Raw genomic sequence first — 23,057 nt, forward strand, 5'->3', positions numbered from 1 at the left:
CCCCCCAGCTGGATCCCCGTTCCTCCGAGTCCCCCAGACTGGTCCCCAGTGCCCTCCCAGTTAAACTCCAGCATCTCCCAGTCCTCCCTCCCCTCCCATTCCACAGCCCCGAGCTGGGTCCCAGCTGGGTCCCAGCTCCTCCCAGTATCCCCCATTCCACCCCAAAACCCTCCCAGTGCCTCCCAGTATCTCCCATTCCACCCCAAATCCCTCCCAGTCCCTCCAAATCCCATTCAAGGCCCCCCAGCTGGATCCCAGTTTATCCCAGTTCCCCTCCCATCCCTTCCCAGTGCCTCACAGTGAGACCCCAGCACTCCCCAGTTCCCTCCCAGTCCCATTCTAGCCCCCCCCAGCTGCCCCAGTCCCTCCCAGTTCCCCCCTCTCCCTTTCCAGTCCCTCCCAGTTCCCCCCCCTCCCATTCCCTCCCTCCCAGTCCCTCCCAGTTGGCCCCAGCTCCTTCCATTCCTCATTCAGGTCTCCCCATTCCCCCCATCCCAATCCTCCCAGTCCCCCCCCAGTCCCCCAAACTGGTTTCCAGCTCCCTCTCCATCCCTTCCCAGTTCCTCCCAGTCCCCCAAACTGGTTCCCAGCTCCCTCTCCATTCCCTCCCAGTCCCCCCAGTCCCTCCCAGTCCCCCCAAACTGGTTCCCAGTTTCCTCTCCATCCCCTCTCAGCTCCCCAGTTCCATCCCAGTCCCCCCCAGTCCCCCAGACTGGTTTCCAGCTCCTTCTCCATCCCCTCCCAGTCCCCCCAGTCCCTCCCAGTCCCCCAAACTGGGTCCCGGTTCCCTCTCCATCCCCTCCCAGTCCCCCAAACTGGTTCCCAGTTCCCTCTCCATCCCCTCCCAGTCCCCCCAGTCCCTCCCAGTCCCCCAGACTGCTTCCCAGTTCCCTCTCCATCCCCTCCCAGTCCCCCCAGTCCCTCCCAGTCCCCCCAAACTGGTTCCCAGCTCCTTCTCCATCCCCTCCCAGCCCCCCCCCCCAGTCCCCTGCAACGAGACCCCGGCACCTCCTATTCCCCCCCCAAACCCTCCCAGTCCCCCCCAGTTTGACCCCGACCCCCCCAACTGGGCACCATCTCCCCCCCCCCACCCCCTCCCAGCCCTCCCAGTGCCTCCCAGTCCCTCCCAGTGCCTCCCAGTCCGGCCCCGCCGCTCCCCCCCCCCGCCCTGCAGCACCCGCTGCCGCTCGCAGAATACTAATAGGGCAGGCGGGCGGTGCGGCGGGGCCGCCTGTCTGTCCGTCCGTCTGTCCGTCTGTCTGTCCCTGTGTCCTGCTGGCTGTCCCCGTGTCTGTCTGTCCCTGCCCCCCACTCCCCGCGGGTATCGGGGTGTCCCAGCCGGCGGGGAAAGGGAAGAGGGGGGGGGTTTGGGGTGTTGCAGGGTGGGGGGCTGTGGTGGTTTTGGGGTGTCAGGGTGTTGTCGGGGTGTTGGGGGGTGTTCTTGGGGTAGTTTTGGGTGTTGTTGGGTTTTTAGGGGTGTCGGAAAGGGTTGGGGGTGTCGGGGGGTTCGGGGGTGTCGAGGGGTGTTGAGGGGCGCCAAGGGGATTGGGGTTGTTTGGGGGTGTCAGGGAGGTGTTGGGGTGTTGCTGTTGGGGTGTTGCTGTTGGGGTGTTGTTGGGGTGTTTGTGGAGGGGCTCTGTGGGTTCTTGGGGGATTTTCTGGCGTTTGGGGGTGCCAGGGAGCTGTGGGGGGGGTCTCGAGGGTTGGGGTCTATGGGGGGGATATCAGGGATGGTTTTGGATGTTGGAAAATTCGGGGGGGGGGCTCAGGGGGTGTTGGGGTCCCAGAGGATATTGGGGTCCCAGGGGATGTCCCCAAGGGGTGTTGGGGGTCCCAGGGGGTCCGGAGCGGGGGGTGCTGGAGGGTCCTGAGAGGGTCTCAGGGTGACGGGGGGGGGGGGGTCTGTGAGATGTTGGGGGTCCCGGGGGGGGTCAGAGAGCTGGGGGGGGGCAGGGGGTGGTGTCGAGGCTCTGTCAGGTTGGTGGGGGTGCAGGATGGGGGGCAGGGGCCCCGGGGGGCTCTGTGGGGGGACAGTCACGGTGTCAGAGCATTGAGGGGGGGTCCTGGGGGGCTTGTGAGGAGCTCCCGGGGGGGGCTGTGGGGGTCTCCAGGGAGAGCGGAGGGGGGGGGGTCCTTCGGTCCCGGGTGGTCCCGGGGGGGGTCTCAGGGGGGTCTGTCGGGTGGCCCCGGGGGTGGGCGAGGGGGGGTCCGTGGGGAGGGGTCTCCGGCCGGCGCTCACCTCTCACACTCCCCGCCGCATCCCCGCCGCTGCCGCCGCCGGTCACTGGGACACACCGGCCCGGCCCCGCCCCCTGCGGTACCGGCCCCGCCCCTTCTCGGTACCGACTCCGCCCCTCCTGGTATCGGCCCCGCCCTTCCCGGTACTGGCCACACCCCCTGCGGTATCGGCTCCGCCCCTGCCGGTACCGGCCCCCCTCCTGATATTGACCACGCCCCTTTTGGTATCTGCCACGCCCCTCCCGGTACTGACCACGCCCCCTCCCGGTACCGCCGGGGGGGGGGGCGCAGGACGGGCTGACCCCCGCCCTTTCCCGAGCCTGTCGCCATACCGCGACAGAGACCGGCAGCCCCCCCATCACCTCCATGCACCCCCCGAACCCCCCCAATGCCTCTGAAAGTCCCCCAAAGACCCCAATCCCCCCCAGTTATCCCAAAGCTCTCAGCACCCCCAAATTCCCCCCAGAGCCCCCTCCCAGTTATCCCAGTTACTCTTTGGGGTCCCCCCAGACACTCGCAGCCCCCTCTGGAGACTCTGGGGGAGTTATGGGGCAGCTGTTGGGGTGTGGGGCAGGCTTGGGGGCTGTGGGGCAGGAGGAGCGACTGGGGGGCAGCTTTATGGTGGCCACAGGGACACTTCAGGGGATGGGCACATGGACAGCTGGGGGAACAGGGACGGGCGGTTGCCTCAGGCCAGGTGGCAGCTGGGGACAGGGCCAGGTGAGCCAGGGACAGTTGGTGTCCCAGGTACAGGCAGTGGGACAGGGCCAGCTGGTGGCTGCTGGGGACAGGCGGGAGGAGGACAGGGCCAGGCCACGCCTGGCTGCCCCCGCGGCCATGCGCTAATGAATCGCGTTAATCACCTGTCCAGCAGCTGCTTCCAGTCCAGGGCCACGCTTGGGTGACTGCGACAGCAGCGGGGAGGGGAAAGGGACACGGTGGGGACAGCAGCCCTGCCGTGGTGGAGATCCCCACGGTGGGATAAGGGGAGGTGCGTGAGGGAAATGGGGACCCCCCCGCCATGATGGCGCCCTCAGCGTGAGGGGACGGGAATGAGGGAAGCCCTCCATGACCAAACCTCAGAACCAGGGGCTCACCCATCACTGGAGAGCCTCATATTGAGGTCCAGAGGGGTCCTGAGGGAGGTTTAGGGGGTCCTGAGGGAGGTCTGGGGGTTTCTGAGGGAGGTTTGGAGGGTCCCAAGGGGTATCTCCCTCCTCCATCCCTCGCTCCCCTCAGCGCTTTTCCCGCCCTTTTCCTTCCTCTGATTGGCCGCGCCCTCAGAGAGGCTCCGCCCCCTGCCTCGCGCAGCTTTGGAGTGGGGGCGTGGCCTACGGGGAGGGGCCGTGCCCATGGGGCGCCCTATAGCGCCCTATAGAGACCTATAGCGCCCTATAGCAGACTCCAGCACCTCACAGCACCCTCGTAGCGCCCCCTATGGCACCCTGCAGTGCTCTGCTGAGCTATGGGGACCCGTAAGACCTCGCAGTGACCTATAGTGCCATATAGAGACCTACAGTGCCCTATAGAGATCCTCACAGCCCCATAAGGACCCGTTACAACCCCCACAGTACCCTATAGACAGCCCTAGAGACCCCATATGATCCTGCAGCACCCTATAGACACCCTATAGACCCCATATGATCCTATAGACCCCCCCCATAGACCCCCCTATAAACGCCATATGATCCTGTAGATGCCCCTATAGACACTCCTATAGACACCCCTATAGAGACCCCTATAGAGACCCCTATAGACTCCATGTGATCCTATAGACACCCCTATAAAGACCCCTATAGAGACCCCTATAGACCCCATGTGATCCTATAGACAGCCCTATAGAGACCCCTATAGAGATCCCTATAGAGACCCCTATAGACCCCCCTACAGATCGGCCTATAGACGCCCCTATAGACTCCCCCTATAGACTCCCCCTATAGACGCCCCTATAGACGCCCTTATAGACTCCCCCTATAGATGCCCCCCCTATAGATGCCCCCCCTATAGACTCCCCCAGCAGCCCAATCCCCTCATGGGTGGTGGCTCTGCCCCGCCCCCTGTTACCCACAATGCCCTGCAGCGATCCCTGACCCCCCTCGTGATGACGTCATCAGACACACTGATGATGTCATTGGTCATGTTGACACCAGCGGTGATGTCGTTGGCCACGCCCACCCCGTTGATGACGTCACTGGCCACATCAGTTCTGCCATTGGTCACCGTGGGCCTGCTGCTGATGTCACTGACATCACTGGCCACGCCCATCTCACTGCCGATGTCATCAGTCATGCTGACGCTGTTGATGATGTCACTGGCTATGCTGATGATGTCATTGACCACACCCGTCTTGTTCATGATGTCATCGCTGACGTCAGCACCATCAGAGCTCTCATTGGCCACGCTGATGATGTCAGTGGTCACGTGGTGTGATGACGTCACCATCTGGCCATCAATGACATCATTGGAGGGTAATTGGTTGGGATGGGAGGGGCCTTGTCCAGTGGGCGTGTCTCAGGTGGGCGTGTCCATGGGTGTGGCCAGTGGGTGTGTCCCAGGTGGGTGTGACAAATGGGTGTGTTCAATAGGCGTGTCCCAGGTGGGCATGTCCCAGGTGGGCATGTCCAAGGTAGGCGTGTCCAACGGGCTTTGAATGTTGCTGTGTTCAGTGGGCGTGTCAGAGGGTGTGTCCAGTGGGCGTGTCCCAGGTGGGTGTGTCTAACAGACATAGCCAGTTGCTGTCCAGTGGGCGTGTCAGTGGGTGCATCCAATGGGTGTTTCCAGGGTGGGCGTGTCCGGTGGCCATGTTCCAGGTGAGTATGCCAGTGGGCGTGTCAGTGGGCGTGTCCCAGGTGGGTGTGTCCAGCAGGTGCACCCAATGGGCGTGTCCGGTGGGCATGCCAAGTGGGCGTGTCCCAGGTGGGCGTGGTCAGTCACGTGTCCGCAGCCGCAGGTACCCTCCCCCGCTGGCCAGAGCCAGGGCCCCGCCCAGCCCGGCCAGTGCTGGGCAGTGCCCGGGGCGGCCCCCAACGCTGGCCCCGCCCCCTCCGGCCACAAACAGCCCCGCCCCCAACAGCGCCGCCAGCCCTGCAGGGACACCGGGGGGACATCAGGGTGACATCAGGGTGACATCAGGGTGACACACGGGGGGACACCAGGGGGACACTGGGGGGACATTTGGGGGGACACTGGGGAGGACACCAGGGTGGCACTGGGGGGACATGAGGGGGACATGGGGGGGACTCTGGGGGAACACGATGGGGGACACTGGGGGGACACTGGGGGGGGGACATTGGGGTGACACTGGGGGGACAGGGACATGGGAAGGGCACAGGGGCTTGGGAGGAGCTGGGAATTTGGGGGGTTTTCAGGGGTGCAGGGGGACCCAGATCAATCTCGGGGGGACCCAGATCAATTTGGGGGTGTTCAGGGGGACCCAGATCAATTTGGGGGCACCCAGATAAATTTTGGGGGGGTCCCGGGTGTTTTGGGGACACTCCAGGGATTTTGAGGAGCCCCGGTGATTTTAGGGACACTCCAGGGGTTTTGGGGAGCCTCAGGGGGTTCTGGGGGGGGGTCCCAGGGGTTTTGGGGTGCCCCATTTTGGGGGTCACTGACCTGCCAGCAGCTGGGCAGCGGCCGAGGGCAGGAAGAGGCGCCCGCGGGGCCCCGCCAGCAGCTGCCAGAGGAAGAGGAGGAGGCCGAAGGCCGAGAGCAGCAGGGCGGAAACCATCAACCCCTGCACCCCCCGCAGCAGGGCTGGGGGCAGAGACCCCCGGTGAGCCCCCCAAATTAACCAGAGCACCCCAAAACTGAGCACAGAGCCCCAGAACTGAGCACCATCAACCCCTGCACCCCCCGCAGCAGGGCTGGGGGCAGAGACCCCCGGTGAGCCCCCCAAATTAACCAGAGCACCCCAAAACTGAGCACAGAGCCCCAAAGCTGAGCACCATCAACCCCTGCACCCCCCCCGCAGCAGGGCTGGGGGGGACAGACCCTCTGTGAGCCCCCCAAATCAATCACAGACCCCAAAACTGACCAGAGCACCCCAAAACTGACCAGAGCACCCCAAAAATCACCATCAGTGCCTGCACTGCCCGCAGGGATCCCCAGGACTCCCCAAAATCCCCCCAGGGATGCCCAAAATCCCCCCAAGGCCCCCATAGGACCCCCCAAGATCCCCCCAGACCCTCCCCATAAACCCCCTCAGGACTCCCCAGGGACCCCCAAAACTCCCTCAGGACCCCTTCAGGACTCCCCAGGATCACCCAGAATCCCCCCAGGACCCCCTAGGAGCCCCCAAGACCCCTCAGGACTCCCCAGGGACCCCCGAGATCCCCCCAGGACCCCCCAAAATCTCCCCGGACCCCTCCAGGACTCCCCAGGGACTCCTAAAACTCCCCTAAGGCCCCCCCAAGACCCTCAAAAGACCCCCCAGGACCCCCCCCCGGGACCCCCACTCACGGCTGAGCCCGAGGCTGCTGCACTCCCAGCCCTGGGATCGGTTTTGGGGGGCGCAGTCGTACCAGAGGTTCAGGGGCTGCGAGTCCGGCAGCACCCACCAGCCCTGGGACCCCCAAAAATGCCCTCAAACACCCCAAAAACACCCCCAAAAACACTCCCAAAACATCCTCAAAACATCCTCAAAACACCCCCAAAAACATCCTCAAACATCCCAAAACATCCTCAAAACCACCCCCAAAACATCCTCAAAACACCCCCATAAACACCCCCAAAATACCCCCAAAAACACCCACAAAACACCCCAAAACCACCCTCAAAACACCCCAAAAACACCCCAAAAACATCCTCAAACACCCCAAAACATCCTCAAAACCACCCCCAAAACATCCTCAAAACACCCCCAAATCCCAACACGGCACCCACCAGCCCTGGGGGACCCCAAAACCACCCTGAGATCCCCCAAAACCGCCCTGGGACCCCCCAAATACCCCTGGGGGGTGCCCCTGGGGGTCCCACCTTATCCAGGGTGGCGATGAAGAAGAGGAGGAGGATGAGGAGATGAAGGGCGGTGACGGCGGCCGGGAGGAGATGCATGGTGGGGCTGGGGGGGTTCGGGGGGGGGGGGGTCAGAGCACCCCAAAAAAACCCTCAGAGAACCCCAGGCCCCCCCGAACTCCCTTAGAGACCCCAAAATCCCCCTCAAATCCTCCCAAAGTCCCTCAGAGACCCCCAATCCCCCCCAAATCCCCCCCAGACCCCCTCAAAGCCCCTCAGAGACCCCAAATCCCCCCCAGACCCCCCTGAACCCCTTTAGAACCCCCTCAAATCCCCCCCAAGTTCCTCAGAGTCCCTCAATCCCCCTTCGAACCCCCTTAACCCCTCCCAAATCCCCCCAAACCCCCTCAAATCCCCCCCAAAGTCCCTTAGAGCCCCCTCAAATCCTCCCCACATCCTCCCTAAATCCCCCAGACCCCCCAAATCCCCCCCAAAGTCACTCATAGACCCCCAAGCCCCCCCTCCCCCGATCCCGCCCAGACACCCCCATCCCCCTGAACCCCCCCTTAGAACGCCCCCCAAAGTCCCCCCAAGACCCCTCCAAACCCCTCCCAGATCCCCCCCGAACACCTTAGAGCCCCCAAAATCCCCTCAAAAAAACCCCTCTAAACTCCCTCAGACACCCCCAATCCCCGCCCTGAACCCCTTTAGAGCCCCCCAATCCCCCCGAAATCCCCACCAGATCCCCCCAAAAGTCCCTCAGAGCCCCCAAAATCCTCCCCAAATGCTCCCCTTATCCTCCCGGAGTCCCTCAGAGCCCCCCAAATCCCCCCAAAGTCCCTCTGAACCCCCAAATCCCACCCAAATCCCCTCAGACCCCCCTCAGAACCCCCCCAAGCCCCCCCTGAACCCCCTTAGAGCCCCGCAAATCCCCCCCACATCCCCCTGAACAGTCTTAGAACCCCCCCAAATTCCCCCCAAATTTCCCCAAACTCCCTCAGATCCCCCCGATCCCTCCCAAAACGCCCCCAAAGTCTCTCAGAGACCCCCAAATCCCCCCCCAATCCCCCCCACCCACTTTTGGGGTCCCGCCGCTCCCGCGGCTCCGCTCGTTCCGTTACGGGGTGGGCGGGGCCTCGCCAGTCCCGGCCACGCCCCAAACTGACCACACCCACCCCGTGACCACGCCCATCATAACGACCACACCCATCCCTGGCCGCGCCCACCCCGCCCACGCAGACTCCCGCCCCGCCCCCACCCCCAAATCCCGGCTTCTGATTGGTTGTTGATTTCGGGGTGGCGTCCGATTGGCTGAAAAGTTTGGCGGCCTCTGATTGGTTGGGGCTTTTTTTTTTTTTTTGGTTCCTCCCTCCTCCACGGCGCGCTGTGCTCTGATTGGTCAAGAAGGAGAGGGGCGGGGTTTCACGGTAAAATAGCAGCCTCTGATTGGTTGTTGGCGCTGCGGCCACGCCCTGATTGTTATTGGCTACAAGCCCGAGCCCCACCCAGCCTCTGATTGGTTGATTGCCGCTGAGGTAGGGATTATCCCGAAACACGTGATCGCTGTAACCACGCCCTCTTTTTCCAGCGTCACGTGGTCACTGCGAGGCCCCGCCCCCGGCGGCGCTCCCATGGCAACGGCGGGGGGAGTCACGTGACCGCGGTGAGAGCCGTGAGGGGAAATTTGGGGGGTCCTGGGGGGGGAATTGGAGTTTGGGGGGGCCGGGACCCCGATTTGGGGGCGCTTGGGGGATGGGGGGAGACTCTGGGGGAGGAATTTGGGGGCTACGGGGGGGGGGCTGGGGGGGATTTGGGGCTCTGGGATGGAATTTGGGGGTCTGGGGGGGACTGGGATGGAATTTGGGGGGCTTGGCAGGGGCTGGGCTGGGATTTGGGGGATTGGGGGGTCTGAGATGGGATTTGGGGGGCTGGGATGGGATTTTGAGGTACTGGGGGGGCTGGAACGGAATTTGGGGGGGACTGGGGGGTTCTGGGATAGAATTTGGGGCTCTGAAATGGAATTTGGGGGGCTGGGAGGGGCTGGGATGGGATTTCGGGGAACTTGGAGGGGCTGGGCTGGAATTTGAGGGGCTGAAATGGAATTTGGGGGGACTTGAGGTGTTGGGATGGGATTTGGGGGCATTTTGGGATCTGGGGGGGATTTAGGGGTAAATTTTGGGGCTGATGACGTCATTTGGGGGGGGAGGGGAGAGGGGGTGCCCCCTCGTTGCCACCAACAAATCGGTGCCAGCCCCGACAGACGGACGGAGGGACGGACAGACGGACGGACAGACGGGCTCCTCTGCAGCCATGGGGGGGGTCCCGCACCCCTGTTTGGGGCTGGGGGGGGGTCCCGGAGCCCTCGATGGGGGCCTCAGTGTCCCCCGTCCCCCCCCACAGATGGACAGGGTGGAGCTGCTGGAGGGGGAACTGCAGAGGGTGAGAGACCCCCGGGATTGGGGAGGGGGCTCAGAGACCCCCGGGATTGGGGAGGGGGCTCGGAGACCCCCGGGATTGGGGAGGGGGCTCAGAGACCCCCGGGATTGGGGAGAGGGAACTGCAGAGGGTGAGAGAGACTCCCGGGATTGGGGAGGGGGCTCGGAGACCCCCGGGATTGGGGAGGGGGCTCAGAGACCCCCGGGATTGGGGAGGGGGCTCGGAGCCAGGGGTGGGGGAGCTCAGGGCAATGGGTGAGACCCCCAGGATATGGGTGGGGGTCTCTGGGACATGGTTGTGGGTCTGGGGTCTCTGTCCGGGGATCCCATGTCCTTGGATCCATGGGTGAGGGTCTGGGGCCATGGGTGGGGGTCCCTTTGGGGGGTCCCTGACCCATTTTGGGGGGGTCCCTGACCCATTTTGGGGAGGTCCCAGAGGCAGGGGCAGTTTTTGGGGGGTCTCTGGGGGTCCCTGACTGATTTGGGGGGGGTCCCACAGGCGGGGGCAGTTCTGGGGGGGTCTCTGGGGGTCTCTGACCCATTCTGGGGGGGTCCCACAGGCGGGGGCAGTTTTGGGGGGGTCTCTAGGGGTCCCTGACTGATTTGGGGGGGGTCCCACAGGCGGGGGCAGTTTTGGGGGGGTCCCTGACTGATTTGGGGGGGGGTCCCACAGGCGGGGGCAGTTCTGGGGGGGTCTCTGACCCATTTCAGGGGGTTCCCACAGGCGGGGGCAGTTCTGGGGGGGTCTCTGGGGGTCCTGCCCCGCCTGCGCCAGGAGCTGGAGGGGCTGCGGGGGGAGCGGCGGCGGCTGCGGCGCCTCCTGAGGCGGCGGCTCCAGGTGAGACCCCTCCCCAAAATTGTCCTGATCCCCCCAAAAAAACCCCACAAAATCCCCCTGATCCCCCCAAAAAAACCCCACAAAATCCCCCTGAGCCCCCCAAAAACCTCCCTGAGCCCCCCAGTTCAGGCCAGGGGGTGGAGTCCAGGGTGATGGAGGGCTCTGATTGGCTGGGAAATGGATCCTGGGGTGATGGAGGGCTCTGATTGGCCGGGGGATGGATCCTGGGCTGACAGAGCATTCTGATTGGCTGGAGAATGGATCCTGGGGGATAGAGGGCTCTGATTGGCTGGGGAATGGGTCCTGGCTCAAGAGAGCATTCTGATTGGCTGGAGAATGGATCCTGGGGTTAGAGAGCTCTGATTGGCTGAGGAAGGATCCCAGAGGGCTCTGATTGGCTGGGGAATGGATCCTGGGGTCAGAGAGCTCTGATTGGCTGAGGAAGGATCCCAGAGGGCTCTGATTGGCTGCAGGAGCTGGAGGAGACCCAGCAGCAGATCGAGGCCGAGCTGGAGCGAGCGGCGACCGCCAAGAGTGACAGGTGGGGACCCCAAAGCCCCCCTGGAACCCCAAAAACCCCCCGGAACCCCTAAATCTGACACCCCCAAAACCCACCTGGAACCCCTCAAAAAACCCTGAAATCTCCAAAACCCACCTGGAACCCCAAAAACCCCCGGGAACCCCTAAATCTGACAGCCCAAAATCCACCTGGAACCCCTCAAAAAACCCTGGGACCCCTAAACCTGAACCCCCAAAACCCTCCTGGAACCCCTCAAAAAAGCCCGAATTCCCCAAACCCCCCCTGAAACCCCCAAAACCCCCTGGAACCCCTAAACCTGAAGCCCCAAAACCCCCCTGGAACCCCCCAAATTCCCCCCAAAATCTCGGCTCCCCCCTGACCCCGGTGTCCCCCCAGGGTCCCGCAGGTGTCCCGGGGGGGGTCCCGGGGGTCCCGGGGGGCTCAGGACGAGGCCGAGCGGGAGCGGGGCCGGGAGCGGCAGCGGCGCCTGCGGAGATTCCTGGGAATCAAAGGGAGAGAGCGACACAAAAGGGGTACTGGGGGAACTGGGAGGGACTGGGGGAACTGGGATTGGGGACTGGGATTGGGGAACTGGGATTGGGAACTGGGGGAATTGGGAGGGATTGGGAACTGGGATTGGGGATTGGGATGGGGAACTGGGAGGGACTGGGATTGGGAACTGGGATTGGGAACTGGGGGAATTGGGAGGGATTGGGAACTGGGATTGGGGATTGGGATGGGGAACTGGGAGGGACTGGGATTGGGGACTGGGAGCACTGGGAGGGACTGGGATTGGGGACTGGGAGGAACTGGGATTGGGAACTGGGATTGGGAACTGGGATTGGGAACTGGGAGGGACTGGGATTGGGGACTGGGATTGGGAACTGGGGGAATTGGGAGGGATTGGGAACTGGGGATGGGGAACTGGGAGGGACTGGGATTGGGGACTGGGATTGGGAACTGGGATTGGGGACTGGGATTGGGGATTGGGATGGGGAACTGGAAGGGACAGGGATTGGGGACTGGGAGGAACTGGGAGGGACTGGGATTGGGAACTGGGATTGGGGACTGGGAGGAACTGGGAGGGACTGGGATTGAGAACTGGGATTGGGGACTGGGATTGGGAACTGGGGGCGCCTGTGGAGCTTCCTGGGAACCAAGGGGAGAGCGCGGCCCAAAATGGGAACTGGGGGGAACTGGGAGCACTGGGAGGGACTGGGATTGGGGACTGGGAGCACTGGGAGGGACTGGGATGGGGAACTGAGGGCACCAAGGGGAGAGTGCGGCCACAACCCAGAACTGGGGGAACTGGGATTGGGAACTGGGGGGCACCAAGGGGAGAGCGTGGCCCCGAATGGGGACTGGGGGAACTGGGAGGAACTGGGAGGGACTGGGGGGGGCTTTGGGGAGTGATTTGAGGGCACCTGGGGGCTCCCCGGAGCTCCCTGGGTACCTTGAGGGAGGTTTGGGGGTCTCTGGGTGCCCCTGGACCTCTTGGGGAGGATTTTGGGGGTCCCTGGGTTGGGGTTTGGGGTCCCTGGGTGCCCCCCAGACCCTTGGGTCCCTTGGGGAGGATTTTGGGGGTCCCTGGGTTGGGGTTTGGGGGTTCCTGGGTGCCCAGGGATCTCTTGGGGAGGATTTTGGGGGTCCCTGGGTGCCCCTGGACCTCTTGGGGAGGATTTTGGGGGTCCCTGGGTGCCCCCAGACCCTTGGGGAGGATTTTGGGGGTCCCTGGGTTGGGGTTTGGGGGTCCCTGGGTGCCCCTGGATCTCTTGGGGAGGATTTTGGGGGTCCCTGGGTGCCCCTGGATCTCCTGGGGAGGATTTTGGGGGTCCCTGGGTTGGGGTTTGGGGGTCCCTGGGTGCCCCCCCAGACCTTTGGGGAGGATTTTAGGGGTCCCTGGATGTCCCCACCCCCAGCTCGGCCCCAGCTGAAGCCCCGAGCCCCCCCTGAACCCCCCGAGGACCCCCCCGAGGGGATGGGGGAGGGGCTGGAGCCCCCCAAAAACGAGGAGGAGGAGGAGGAGGAGGAAGAGACCTGGATGGACGGTGAGGGGGGACGGGGGGGATCTGGGGGGCTCTGAGGGGTCCCATGGTGGGTTTGGGGGTTCAGGAGATTTTCATGTTGATTTCTGGGGTATCCATTTTGGATTTTTGGGGTTCCCATGGTGGATTTAGAGGTTCAGGGGGGGTTCCCATGTTGGATTTTGGGGTTCCTGGGTTGATTTTTTGGGGTTCAGGGGGGTTCCCATGGTGGATTCTGGGGTTCCCCCGTTGATTTTTGGGGTTCTGGGAGGTTCCCCCGTTGATTTTGGGGTTCCTATGTTGATTTCTGGGGTTCAGGGGGGGCTCCCATGTTGATTTTGGGGTTCCCACGTTGATTTTTGGGGTTCAGGGGAGGCCCAGAGCTTCTCGCAGTTCCTGCTGCTGACGGAGCAGCACCGGGAGCTGCAGGAGCTGCAGCAGCACGTGGAGCAGGTGGGACCCCAAAACCCCTCCAGACACCCCAAAACCGCCCCAAAAACCCACCAGACACCCCAAAACCACCCCAAAACCACCCCAAAACTGCCCCAAAACCCCACCAGACACCCCAAAAAACCCCAAAACCCCTCCAGACACCCCAAAACCCCACCAGACACCCCAAACCCCCCCAAAAACCCTCCAGACACCCCAAAACCACCCCAAAACCCCTCCAGACACCCCAAAACCCCACCAGACACCCCAAACCCCCCCAAAGCCGCCCCAAAACCCCTCCAGACACCCCAAAACCACCCCAAAACCACCCCAAAACCATCCCAAAACCCCACCAGACACCCCAAAAAAACCCCAAAACCCCTCCAGACACCCCAAAACCATCCCAAAACCACCCCAAAACCATCCCAAAACCCCACCAGACACCCCAAAAAACCCCAAAACCCCTCCAGACACCCCAAAACCGCCCCAAAACCCCTCCAGACACCCCAAAACCACCCCAAAACCACCCCAAAACCATCCCAAAACCCCACCAGACACCCCAAAAAACCCCAAAACCCCTCCCAACACCCCAAAAACCCCTAAAGGCTCCCCCAAACCCCTCACAACTCCCCAAATCCCACCCAAAATCCCCCCAAAGCCCCTCCCAGCACCCCAAAACACCCCAAAATCCCCCCAAAACTCCCTCCCAACACCCCAAAATCCCTTCCCAGTCCTCCAAATCCCTCAAAAGCCCTCTCAGCACCCTAAAATTCACCCAAAACTCCCCAAATCCCCTCCCAACACCCCAAAAACCCCCAAATCCCCCCAAAATCCCTTCCCAGCCCCCCCCAAAATGCCCCAAATCCTCCCAAAATCCCCCTCCAGACACCCCAAAATCCTCCCAAAACCCCCCAAATCCCTCTCAGCCCCCCAAATCCCCCTCCAAACCCCCTCCCAACACTCCAAACCCCCCCAAATCCCCCCAAAACTCCTTCCCGACACCCCCAAATCCCCCCAAACCCCCTCCCAACACCCCGAAATCCCCTCAAAATCCCCTCAAACACCCCCAAACCACTCCCAAAATCGCCCCAAATCCCCTCCAGACACCCCAAAAAAACCCCAAATCGCCCCCAAACGCCCTCCCCAGCTGCGGGCAGCGGTGGCAGCAGCCGAGACCCCCGAGGAGCCGGGGGGACCCCGGGGGGACCCCGAAATTGAGATCCGGGAGCTGCGGGAGCAGGAGCGGAGGGGGAGGGAGGAGCTGGAGCACCTGAGGGCAGGTAACGGGGGGGGGGGGGGCAGTTTGGGGGTTGGGGGGGCAGTTTGGGGTCTGAGGGGGGGAAATTTGGGGTCCCGAGGGGCAATTTGGGGGGGGTTATGGGGAGTTTATTTGGGGTCGGGGGCAGTAATTCAGGTCCTGGAGGGGCAATTTGGGGTCTGGGATGGGGGAATTTGGGGTCTGGGGGGCAATTTGGGGGTCCTGAGGGGGCAATTTCACGTCTGAGGGGGCAATTTGGGGTCTGGGGCGGGGCAGTGGGGGGGTTATGGGGACTTTATTTGGGGTCTGGGGGAGAAATTTGGGGTCTGGGGAGGGGAAATTTGGGGGGGGGGGTTATGGGGTTTATTTGGGGGCTCAGGGGGCAATTTGTGGTCCTGAGGGGGCAGTTTGGGGTCTGGGGGGGCAATTTGGGGTCATGAGGGGGAATATCTGGGATCCTGGAGGGGCAGTTTGGGGTCTGAAGGGGCAATTTGGGGTCTGGGGGAGGAATTTGGGGTCTGGATGGGCAATTTGGGGTCCTGAGGTGGTTTTGGGGTCCCGGAGGGGCAATTTCGGGTCGTGAGGGGTTTTTGGGGGGGGTTATGGGGTTGGTTTTGGGGTCCTGAGGGGGTTTTGGGGGGTCCTGATGGGTTTTTGGGGTGGTTTTTGGGGGATATGGGGATTTTGGGGGGTCCTGATGGGTTTTGGGGGGATTATGGGAGTTTTGGGGTGGGTTTTGGGGGGGATATTGGGGTTTGGGGGGTCCTGATGGGTTTTTGGGGGGATTATGGGGGTTTTGGGGTGTTTTTTTGGGGGGTTTTGGGGGGGTCCTGATGGGTTTTTGGGGTGGTTTTTGGGGGGATTATGGGGGTTTTGGGGTGGTTTTTTGGGGGGGGTTAATGGGGTAAGGACCCCCAGGTTTTGGGGTCCCCTCTGATTTTGGGGTCCCCCCCCAGGGCTGGCAGAGCTGCTGGCCCAGCTGGAGGAGGGACAGGGGGACCCCGACCCCCCCGGGGACCCCCCCCAGGATTGGGGGGACCCCCCCCAGGATTGGGACCCCCTGTGGGAGCAGCTGCGGCGCCTGGAAATTGGGGTGACCCGGCTGCTGCTGCAGGGGGGGGCACCCCAAAACCCGGTGAGGGCAACTGGGAGCGACTGGGAGGGACTGGGAGGGACTGGGAGGGATGAGATTGGGGGGTTTGGGGCGATTTTGGGGGGATTTTTGGGGCGATTTTGGGGGGGCAGCTTTGGGTTTGGCAGGGGGAGGATTTAGGGGTTCATGGGGGAAAATTTGGGGTTTATTGGGGGAAATTTGGGGGTTCATGGGGGAAAATTTGGGGTTTATTGGGGGAAATTTGGGGTTTATTGAGGGAGAATTTGGAGGTTTATTGGGGGAAATTTGGGGGTTCATTGGGGAAAATTTGGATTTGGCAGGGGGAGAATTTGGGGTTTCTTGGGGAAAATCTGGGATTTATTGCAGGAGAATTTGGGGGTCCATTGGGAAAAATTTGGGGGTTCATTGCGGGAGAATTTGGGGATTTATTGGGAGAAAATTTGGGGGTTCATGAGGGAAAATTTGGGGCTCAGGGAAGGTCTCTGGGGTAGGAACTGGGGGTCCCGAGGAGGGGGAAATGGGGGCTTGGGGGAGGATTTGGGGGAGATTTTGGAGGCCTGGGGGATTTGGGGTCCCCCCTTGGGCTTTGGGTTCCTCCCTCGGGATTTGGGGTCCCCCCTCAGTTTTGGGGTCCCCCCACAGGTCCCGGCAGGGAACGAGGCCATTTGGAGCCGCCCCCCCCCTCCGCGCCCCCCCAGCCCCAGGTGAGCCCCCCGGGACCCCTCGGCAGTGGTGGGGGGGGGGTCCCCTCACAGCACCCAAGGGTGCCCCCCGCACATCCCCTCCCCCACCCCCACAGGGAGGACCCCGCGGTGGGGGAGGAAGAGGAGGAGGAGGAGGGGGAGAGACCCCTGAGCGCCGGAGAGCTGCGGGAGAGGGTCCTGAGAGAGGTGGGGGGGCAGGGGGGGGTCCTGAGATATGGGTGGGGGTCCCAAACCCACGGAAGAAGCTCCTGGGTCCATGGGTGGGGGTCCTGGGTCCATGGGTGGGGGTCCCAGATCTATGGGTGGGGGTCCTGGGTCCATGGGTGGGGGTCCCAGGACTCACGGGGGTGGTTCCAGATCTATGGGGGGGTGGGTCCTGGGTCCATGGGTGGGGGTCCCGGATCTATGGATGGGGGTCCTGGGTCTATGGGTGCGGGTCGCAGATCTATGGGTGGGGGTCCTGGGTCCATGGGTGGGGGTCCCAGACTCATGGGTGGGGGTCCTAGGTCCATGGGTGGGGTCCTAGGGCCATGGCTGGGGGTCCCAAACCCATAGATGGGGCTCCTGGGTCCATGGGTAGGGCCCCAGATTCATGGGTGGGGTCCCCAGATCCATGGGTGGGGTCCCCAGAACCATGGGTGGGGGTCCCAGATTCGTGGGTGGGGGTCCCAGATCTATGGGTGGGGGTCCCGGACAGCCGGGTCCCCCCTAAGCCCCCTCCTCCCGCAGGTGCTGAGCCGCGAGGGACCCCTCCCCACCCCCCGGGCGAATTTGGGGGGTCCCTGAGCTCCCCCCTCCCCCACCGGACGTCGGGGTCCTCCCCCCCCACCCCGTTGCCATGGCAACCGAGTAAATATTTGGGGCTGTCGCGGTCGCGTTGCCCTCGGCAACGGCCAAACTTCCCAAAACAGCGCAAAACGGCCCAAAACGAGCCCGGGAGGGAGGGGGAAGTAGGGGGAGGGGTGGGGGCACCGCCCTGTGTCCCCCGTGTCACCCACCCGAGGGCGGGGGTCACACGTGGGTGCCCCTCCCCCCCTTTGGGGACACCCCAGGGACCCCCCAGAGCCCCCCCCTGTTCGTGGTGATACCCTGACGTCATTGCCCGGGACCCCCTGACGTCACACCCCTCTGGCCACGCCCCGGTGGGCACCGCCCGGAGTGACACGGCTGGGACCGGCCCGGCGGAGGGACCCGAACCCGCCCGAGGGGACCCGAACCGGGAGGAGCCGAACTGCTCCGGGAACACCCGAACCGTCCCGAAACAACGGAACCGGGAGCGTCCCGCGCAAATTGACCCGAACCGGGAGGAGCCGAACCGCTCCGGAAACACCCGAACCGACCCGAAACAACACCCGAACCGGGAGGGTCCCGCGCGAATTGAGCCGAACCCACCCGAGGGGACCCGAACCCGCCTGAGGGACCCGAACTTGGAGGAGCCGAACCGCTCCGGAAACACCCGAACTTGCACTCGAAGGGGGACCCGAACCTGCCCGGGGGGGCCGAACGAGGTCCCGAAGCTGTCCGGAGGGACCCGAACCTACACGAGGGGATCCGAATCCGCCTGAGGGAAGCCGAGCCCGCCTGAAGGGAGCCGGACCCGCCTGAGGGAACCCCCGAACCGGGAGGGGCCGAACCGCTCCGGAGAGACCCGAAACACCCGAACCGGCAGCGTCCCGCGCTAAGGAACCCAAACCCACTCAGAGGGGACCCGAACCGGGACTGTCCCGTCCGGAAGGACCCGAACCGAACCCCCCAAAACTCCTCCGGAACAACCCGAACCCACTCGGGTGAGTGCCGGCACCCACCCTGAGGTCTTATGGGGAAAGGGGTGGGGGATCCTTCGGTGCCCCCTCCCCCGGACTCTGGGGGGTCTCTCCCGGACCTTTGGGGTCTCCCCTGTCCCTCAGGGGTCTCCCCCGGACATTTGGGACCCCCCCCCCCATCACCCACAGGATGCAGCCAGCGCCCGGGTGGGGCGGGGCGACCCCAGGATGAGGCGAGGGGGGGGAAAAGGAAGGAGATTCTCCAAGGCCTTATATGGGCACAGCCCTGACCGCCCCCAACCCCTGCATGCCCGGGACCCCCCAGACCCCCGGGGTGAACCCCAGCATTCCTGGGATCCCCCCCATTGCAGGGAATCCCCCCCTAAGCCCCAACTTCCTTCACTCCTTCCAGCCCGCCCAAAGCTCCTCAGCTGCTTGATACCCCCCCCACCCCCTGCAGCCCCCTCCCCACAGGTCCCTGTACCCCCAATATCCCCCAGTCCTTAATTCCACCCCAGTACCCCCCAGTCTCCCCAGTCCTGCTCACCCCAAATCCCACTGATGCTCCCCAATAACTCCCCCAACACCCCCCTGAGCCCCTCATCTCTCCACATCCCCTGGGATTTCCCTATTCCCAGTCTCCCCAGTCCTTCACATCCCAAATCCCACTGATGCTCCCCAATACCCCCCTGTGCCCCTCTTCTCTCCACATTCCCTGGGATTTTCCCTCCCTGCTGTGTGCAGACCCCCCCCACCCCTCAACACCTTAAAGGTGTAAACCTGAGGGTAAAAATTTACCCCCGACCCCATTAAAAAAAAAAAATACAAAAAAAAAAAAATTTAAAAACTTACCCCCAACCCCATTAAAAAAATACAGACAAAAAAATTACAAAAAAATTTAAAACTTACCCCCAACTCCATTAAAAAGAAATTACAAAAAAAAAATTTCAAAAATTTACCCCCAACCCCATTAAAAAGAAAAATACCAAAAAACCCCAAAAACAACAAAAAAATTAAACATTTACCCCCAACCCCATTCAAAAAAAAAAAAAAAAGGAACAAACAAAACAATGAGAAAAAAAATTTAAAACTTACCCCGACCCCATTAAAAAAATAAATTACAAAAAAAAAAAATTCAAAAATTTACCCACAACCCCATTAAAAAATTACAAAAAAAAAAGGTTAAAATTTACCCCCAACTCCCTTAACCCCTAATATCCCTGGTACCCCCCCAGCCCCAATACACCCAATCCCCCCATATCCCCCGACATCCCCCGGGACCCCCTGACGCCCCAGTGCCCCCCATCTCTCCACAGCCCCCGGGATGCCCGCTCCGTGCCGCCCCCCGTCCCTCCTGCGCTGCGTCCAGGCCCTCAGCGCCCTCCTGGCCCTGGCTCTGGCCGCAGCCCCCGGCTACTGGAACCCGGGCGAGGGCGACGGCTGCTTGTCCGCCTGGGCCTTGTCCTTCGTCTTCACCACCCTCCTCCTCCTCAACGACGCCTTCCGCCGCCCTCCGCCCCGCCGCGACCTCCCGCTGGCCCTGGCTTGTGCCGCCGCCATGGCTTGCGCCACCGCCACCATCTTGTGGCCTCTGGGCCACCTCCGGGGACACGAGGGCAGCTACGGCCGCCCCCGCGCCCTCCGCGCCGCCGCCACGGCCGCCTCGGCCATCGCCACGTTGGCCTACGCCGCCGAGGTGGCCCGCGACCGGGCGCGACCCGGCGAGGCCGCCCCTTACCTGGCCACTCCCTCGGGGCTGCTCAAGGTGGCCGAAGCCTTCCTCGCCCTCCTCCTCCTCGGGCTGTCGGCCGAGCTGCACGCGGCGTCGGGGCCGGCGGCTCTGCGTTGGTGTCTGGGCATTTTCTGCGTGTCCTTCGTGCTGGGGGTGCTGCTGGTCGGGGGGTGCCTGCTGGGCTGGGGGTGGTGCGGGTGGATGAGGGACCCCGAGGGGCTGCGCTGGGGGTTGGGGATCTACGCGGGGCTGGGGGTGGTGGCCTACGGGGCGACCACGGTGCTCTGGTCGCTCTACAGCTTCTCGGATGACATGGGGGGCCAGTCCCGGAGACCTTACGGCTGCCCGGCCACGTGCCCCTGGGACAGGAAGGTGCTGGTGGCCGTGCTCAGCGGCCTCAATTTGGTGGCGTTCGGGGTGGATTTGGGGCAGACGGGGAGGTTGGTGCTGTTGAGGGCCTGAGGGGGCACTCCTGGGTGAATATGGGGGGAGGCAGAACCTTAAGGGGGGTCTGGGGTCTCCCACAGGTCGGGATCAGGGCCTTTGTGGGGGTCTGGGTTGATTCCTGGGGTGGGATCAGGCTCCCAGAAGGGTCTTGGATCCTCTGTGGGGCAGGATTGGGATCCTAAGAGGGGTCTGGGGTCTCCTTCTGGAATGTATTTGGATCCTAATGGGGGTCTGGGTGGCCCCCTGAGGGGGTATGGGACCCTAACTGGGGTCTGGTGTCCCCTCGTGGGGTGGGATCAGGATCCTAATGGGAACCCTGGACCCTCTATAGGGCAGGATTGAGCCCCTAATGGGGGGCTGGGGTCACCCCAGGGTGGGATCGGGATGCTATGGAGGGCTGGGGTCTCCCCTTGGGGTGAGATCAAGCCCCTACTGGGATTCCTGGATCCTTTTTGGGGCAGAATCCGGCCCTTTTCAGGGTCAGGGTCCCCTCTGGAGATGGAGATCCTGGTTCCTCTGTGGGGTGGGATTCAGCCCTTGATGGTGGTCTGGGGTCCCCACCAGGGTGGGATCGGGTGCCTGAATGGGTTCTGGATCCTCTATGGGGTAGGATCTGGTGCTTGGGGGGGTGTGGGATCAAGTGCCTGAGGGATCCTTCCTGGAGGGATGGTGGGATCACAAGGGGGTCTTGGGGAGGGGGACACCGCTGAGGCCTTAAACTGGGGGGTGCAGATGTGTTGTCATTAAAGGGACATTTCTGCTTCTTAATGAGCTGCTGAGAGTCTGTGAGGGGGGCAAAAGGGAGGGAAATGTAGGGGGAAAATGATGGGCAACATGAGGGGGAAAGGGTAAGAAATGTGAGGGGGAAAAGGAGAGGGATGGGGGAAAAAGGAGAAAATGGAAAAAATGTGAGGGGAAAGTGGGAAGTCTGAGGGAGAAAAGGGTGGGAAAAGAGAGGGGAAAAGGCAGAAAGTGTGAGAGGAAAAAGGGCAGAAAATTTGAGGGGTAAAGGGTGGGAAACGTGAGGGGAGAAAAGAGTGGGAAACGTGAGGGGAGAAAAAGAGCGGGAAACTGAGGGGGGAAAAAGAGCGGGAAATGTGAGGGGAGAAAAAGAGCGGGAAATGTGAGGGGTGAAAAAGAGCGGGAAATGTGAGGGGAGAAAAAGAGCGGGAAATGTGAGGGGTGAAAAGGCAGCAAATGGAAGGCAAAAAGGACAGTAAAGCTGAGTGAAAAGGACAGGAAATGAGAGGAAGAAAAGGTATGAAACAAGGGGAGAAAAGGGGGGAAATGTGAGGGGAAAAAGGGCAGGAAACGTGAGGGCAGAAAAGGGGAGAAACGTGAGGGGAGAAAACATTGGGAAATATGAGGAGAAAAAGAGCAGGAAATGTGAAGAGGAAAAAAATGGCAGGAAATGTGAGGGGGAAAAGTGTGGGAAATGTGAGGGGAGAAAGGGTGGGAAATGTGAGGAGAAAAAATGGCAGGAAACATGAGGGGGAAAAGGGCAGGAAATGTGAGGGGGAAAAGAGTGGGGAATGTGAGGGGAGAAAGGGTGGGAAGTGTGAGGGGAATAAAGGGAAATGTGAGGGGAAAAAAGGGGGGAAACGTGAGGGGAGAAAAAGGACCCAAAATGTGAGGGGAGAGAAGGGTGGGAAATGTTGAGGAGGGAGGAAAAAAAAGGCAGGAAATGCGAGGAGGGAAATGGGTGAGAAATGTGAGGGGAGAAAGAGTGGGAAATATGAGGGGGAAAAAGCGGGGGGAAAGAGCAGGAAACATGAGGGGGAAAGGGTGAGATATGTGAGGGGAGAAAAGGGCCCAAAATATGAGGGGAATAAAGAGCAGGAAATGTGAGGGGGAAAAGAGTGGGAAAGGTGATAGAGGAGGAAAAAAAGGCAGGAAATGTGAGGGGGAAAAGGGGGAAGAGATATGAGGGGAAAAGGGCGGGAAACATGAGAGGAGAAAAGGGCGGGAAACGTGAGGGGAAAAAAGGGAGGGAAACGTGAGGGGAAAAAAGGGAGGGAAACGTGAGGGGGAAAAAAGGGAGGGAAACGTGAGGGGGAAAAAAGGCAGGAACTGTGAGGGGAGAAAGAGTGGGAAACATAAGCGGGGAAAAGTGTGGGAAATGTGAGGGGAAAAAGAGCAGGAACCATGAGGGGAAAAGGGTGGGAAATGTGGGGGAAGAAAAAGAAATATGAGGAAGAAAAGAGTGGGAAACGTGAGGGGACAAAAGGGCAGGAAACGTGAGGGGAATAAAGGGGGGGGAAACGTGAGGGGAGAAAAGGCAAGAACCACGAGTGGAAAAAGAGCCAGGAAACACCAAGGGAAAAGAGAAGAAACCACGAAGTGGAAAAGGTAGGAAATGTGCTCCCCAATTCCTCAGGTGCCCCCTCCCCAAAATGAAGCACAGACTCTGGGGGATTGCTCAGATTCTTTATTTTTATTGGGTTCATGGGGCCTTCGTCACCCACGCACTCTTCTTCCTCAGCACCATGGGCTCGTGGCTCTGCAGGATGGTGCTGGCCTGGTGGTGGCAAAAATGGGGGTCAGCACCCCAAAATGAGGTGGAACCCCTTAAAAGTCACCTCAAAATCCATCCCACCAA

The 23,057-nt window shown here is 62.1% G+C and overlaps 4 protein-coding genes across 4 annotated transcripts in view; 2 read left to right on the forward strand and 2 right to left on the reverse strand.

Annotated features, from left to right (window-relative positions):
- Nucleotides 1-5,147: 5,147 nt before the first annotated feature.
- LOC136571137 (epithelial membrane protein 3-like) lies at nucleotides 5,148-8,329 on the reverse strand. The gene is made up of 5 exons (XM_066571499.1): nucleotides 8,273-8,329; nucleotides 7,216-7,300; nucleotides 6,700-6,802; nucleotides 5,854-5,994; nucleotides 5,148-5,322 (listed from the first exon to the last, which is right to left on the reverse strand). Exons 2-5 carry the CDS (start codon nucleotides 7,291-7,293, stop codon nucleotides 5,165-5,167), a joined length of 480 nt encoding a protein of 159 aa, XP_066427596.1. The 5' UTR covers nucleotides 7,294-7,300; nucleotides 8,273-8,329; the 3' UTR covers nucleotides 5,148-5,164.
- Nucleotides 8,330-9,594: 1,265 nt separating this feature from the next.
- LOC136571112 (outer dynein arm-docking complex subunit 1-like) lies at nucleotides 9,595-17,418 on the forward strand. Its single transcript, XM_066571472.1, has 11 exons — nucleotides 9,595-9,633; nucleotides 10,354-10,467; nucleotides 10,941-11,008; nucleotides 11,384-11,520; nucleotides 12,907-13,035; nucleotides 13,382-13,464; nucleotides 14,588-14,720; nucleotides 15,655-15,833; nucleotides 16,455-16,516; nucleotides 16,612-16,702; nucleotides 17,246-17,418. Exons 1-11 carry the CDS (start codon nucleotides 9,595-9,597, stop codon nucleotides 17,300-17,302), a joined length of 1,092 nt encoding a protein of 363 aa, XP_066427569.1. The 3' UTR covers nucleotides 17,303-17,418.
- A 194-nt stretch (nucleotides 17,419-17,612) lies between these two features.
- LOC136571136 (myeloid-associated differentiation marker homolog) lies at nucleotides 17,613-21,176 on the forward strand. The gene is made up of 2 exons (XM_066571498.1): nucleotides 17,613-18,303; nucleotides 19,596-21,176. Exon 2 carries the CDS (start codon nucleotides 19,604-19,606, stop codon nucleotides 20,471-20,473), a length of 870 nt encoding a protein of 289 aa, XP_066427595.1. The 5' UTR covers nucleotides 17,613-18,303; nucleotides 19,596-19,603; the 3' UTR covers nucleotides 20,474-21,176.
- A 1,695-nt stretch (nucleotides 21,177-22,871) lies between these two features.
- MYBPC2 (myosin binding protein C2) overlaps nucleotides 22,872-23,057 on the reverse strand; it is a 34,415-nt gene continuing 34,229 nt past the window's right edge. The window contains exon 27 of the mRNA XM_066571473.1: nucleotides 22,872-22,976. The gene's annotated coding sequence lies outside the window, so the exon portion shown is untranslated. The remainder of the gene's footprint in view (nucleotides 22,977-23,057) is intronic.

This window comes from Molothrus aeneus, unplaced genomic scaffold (assembly GCF_037042795.1).
Source record: "Molothrus aeneus isolate 106 unplaced genomic scaffold, BPBGC_Maene_1.0 scaffold_70, whole genome shotgun sequence".
In the NCBI taxonomy this organism is placed as follows: Eukaryota; Metazoa; Chordata; class Aves; order Passeriformes; family Icteridae; genus Molothrus; species Molothrus aeneus.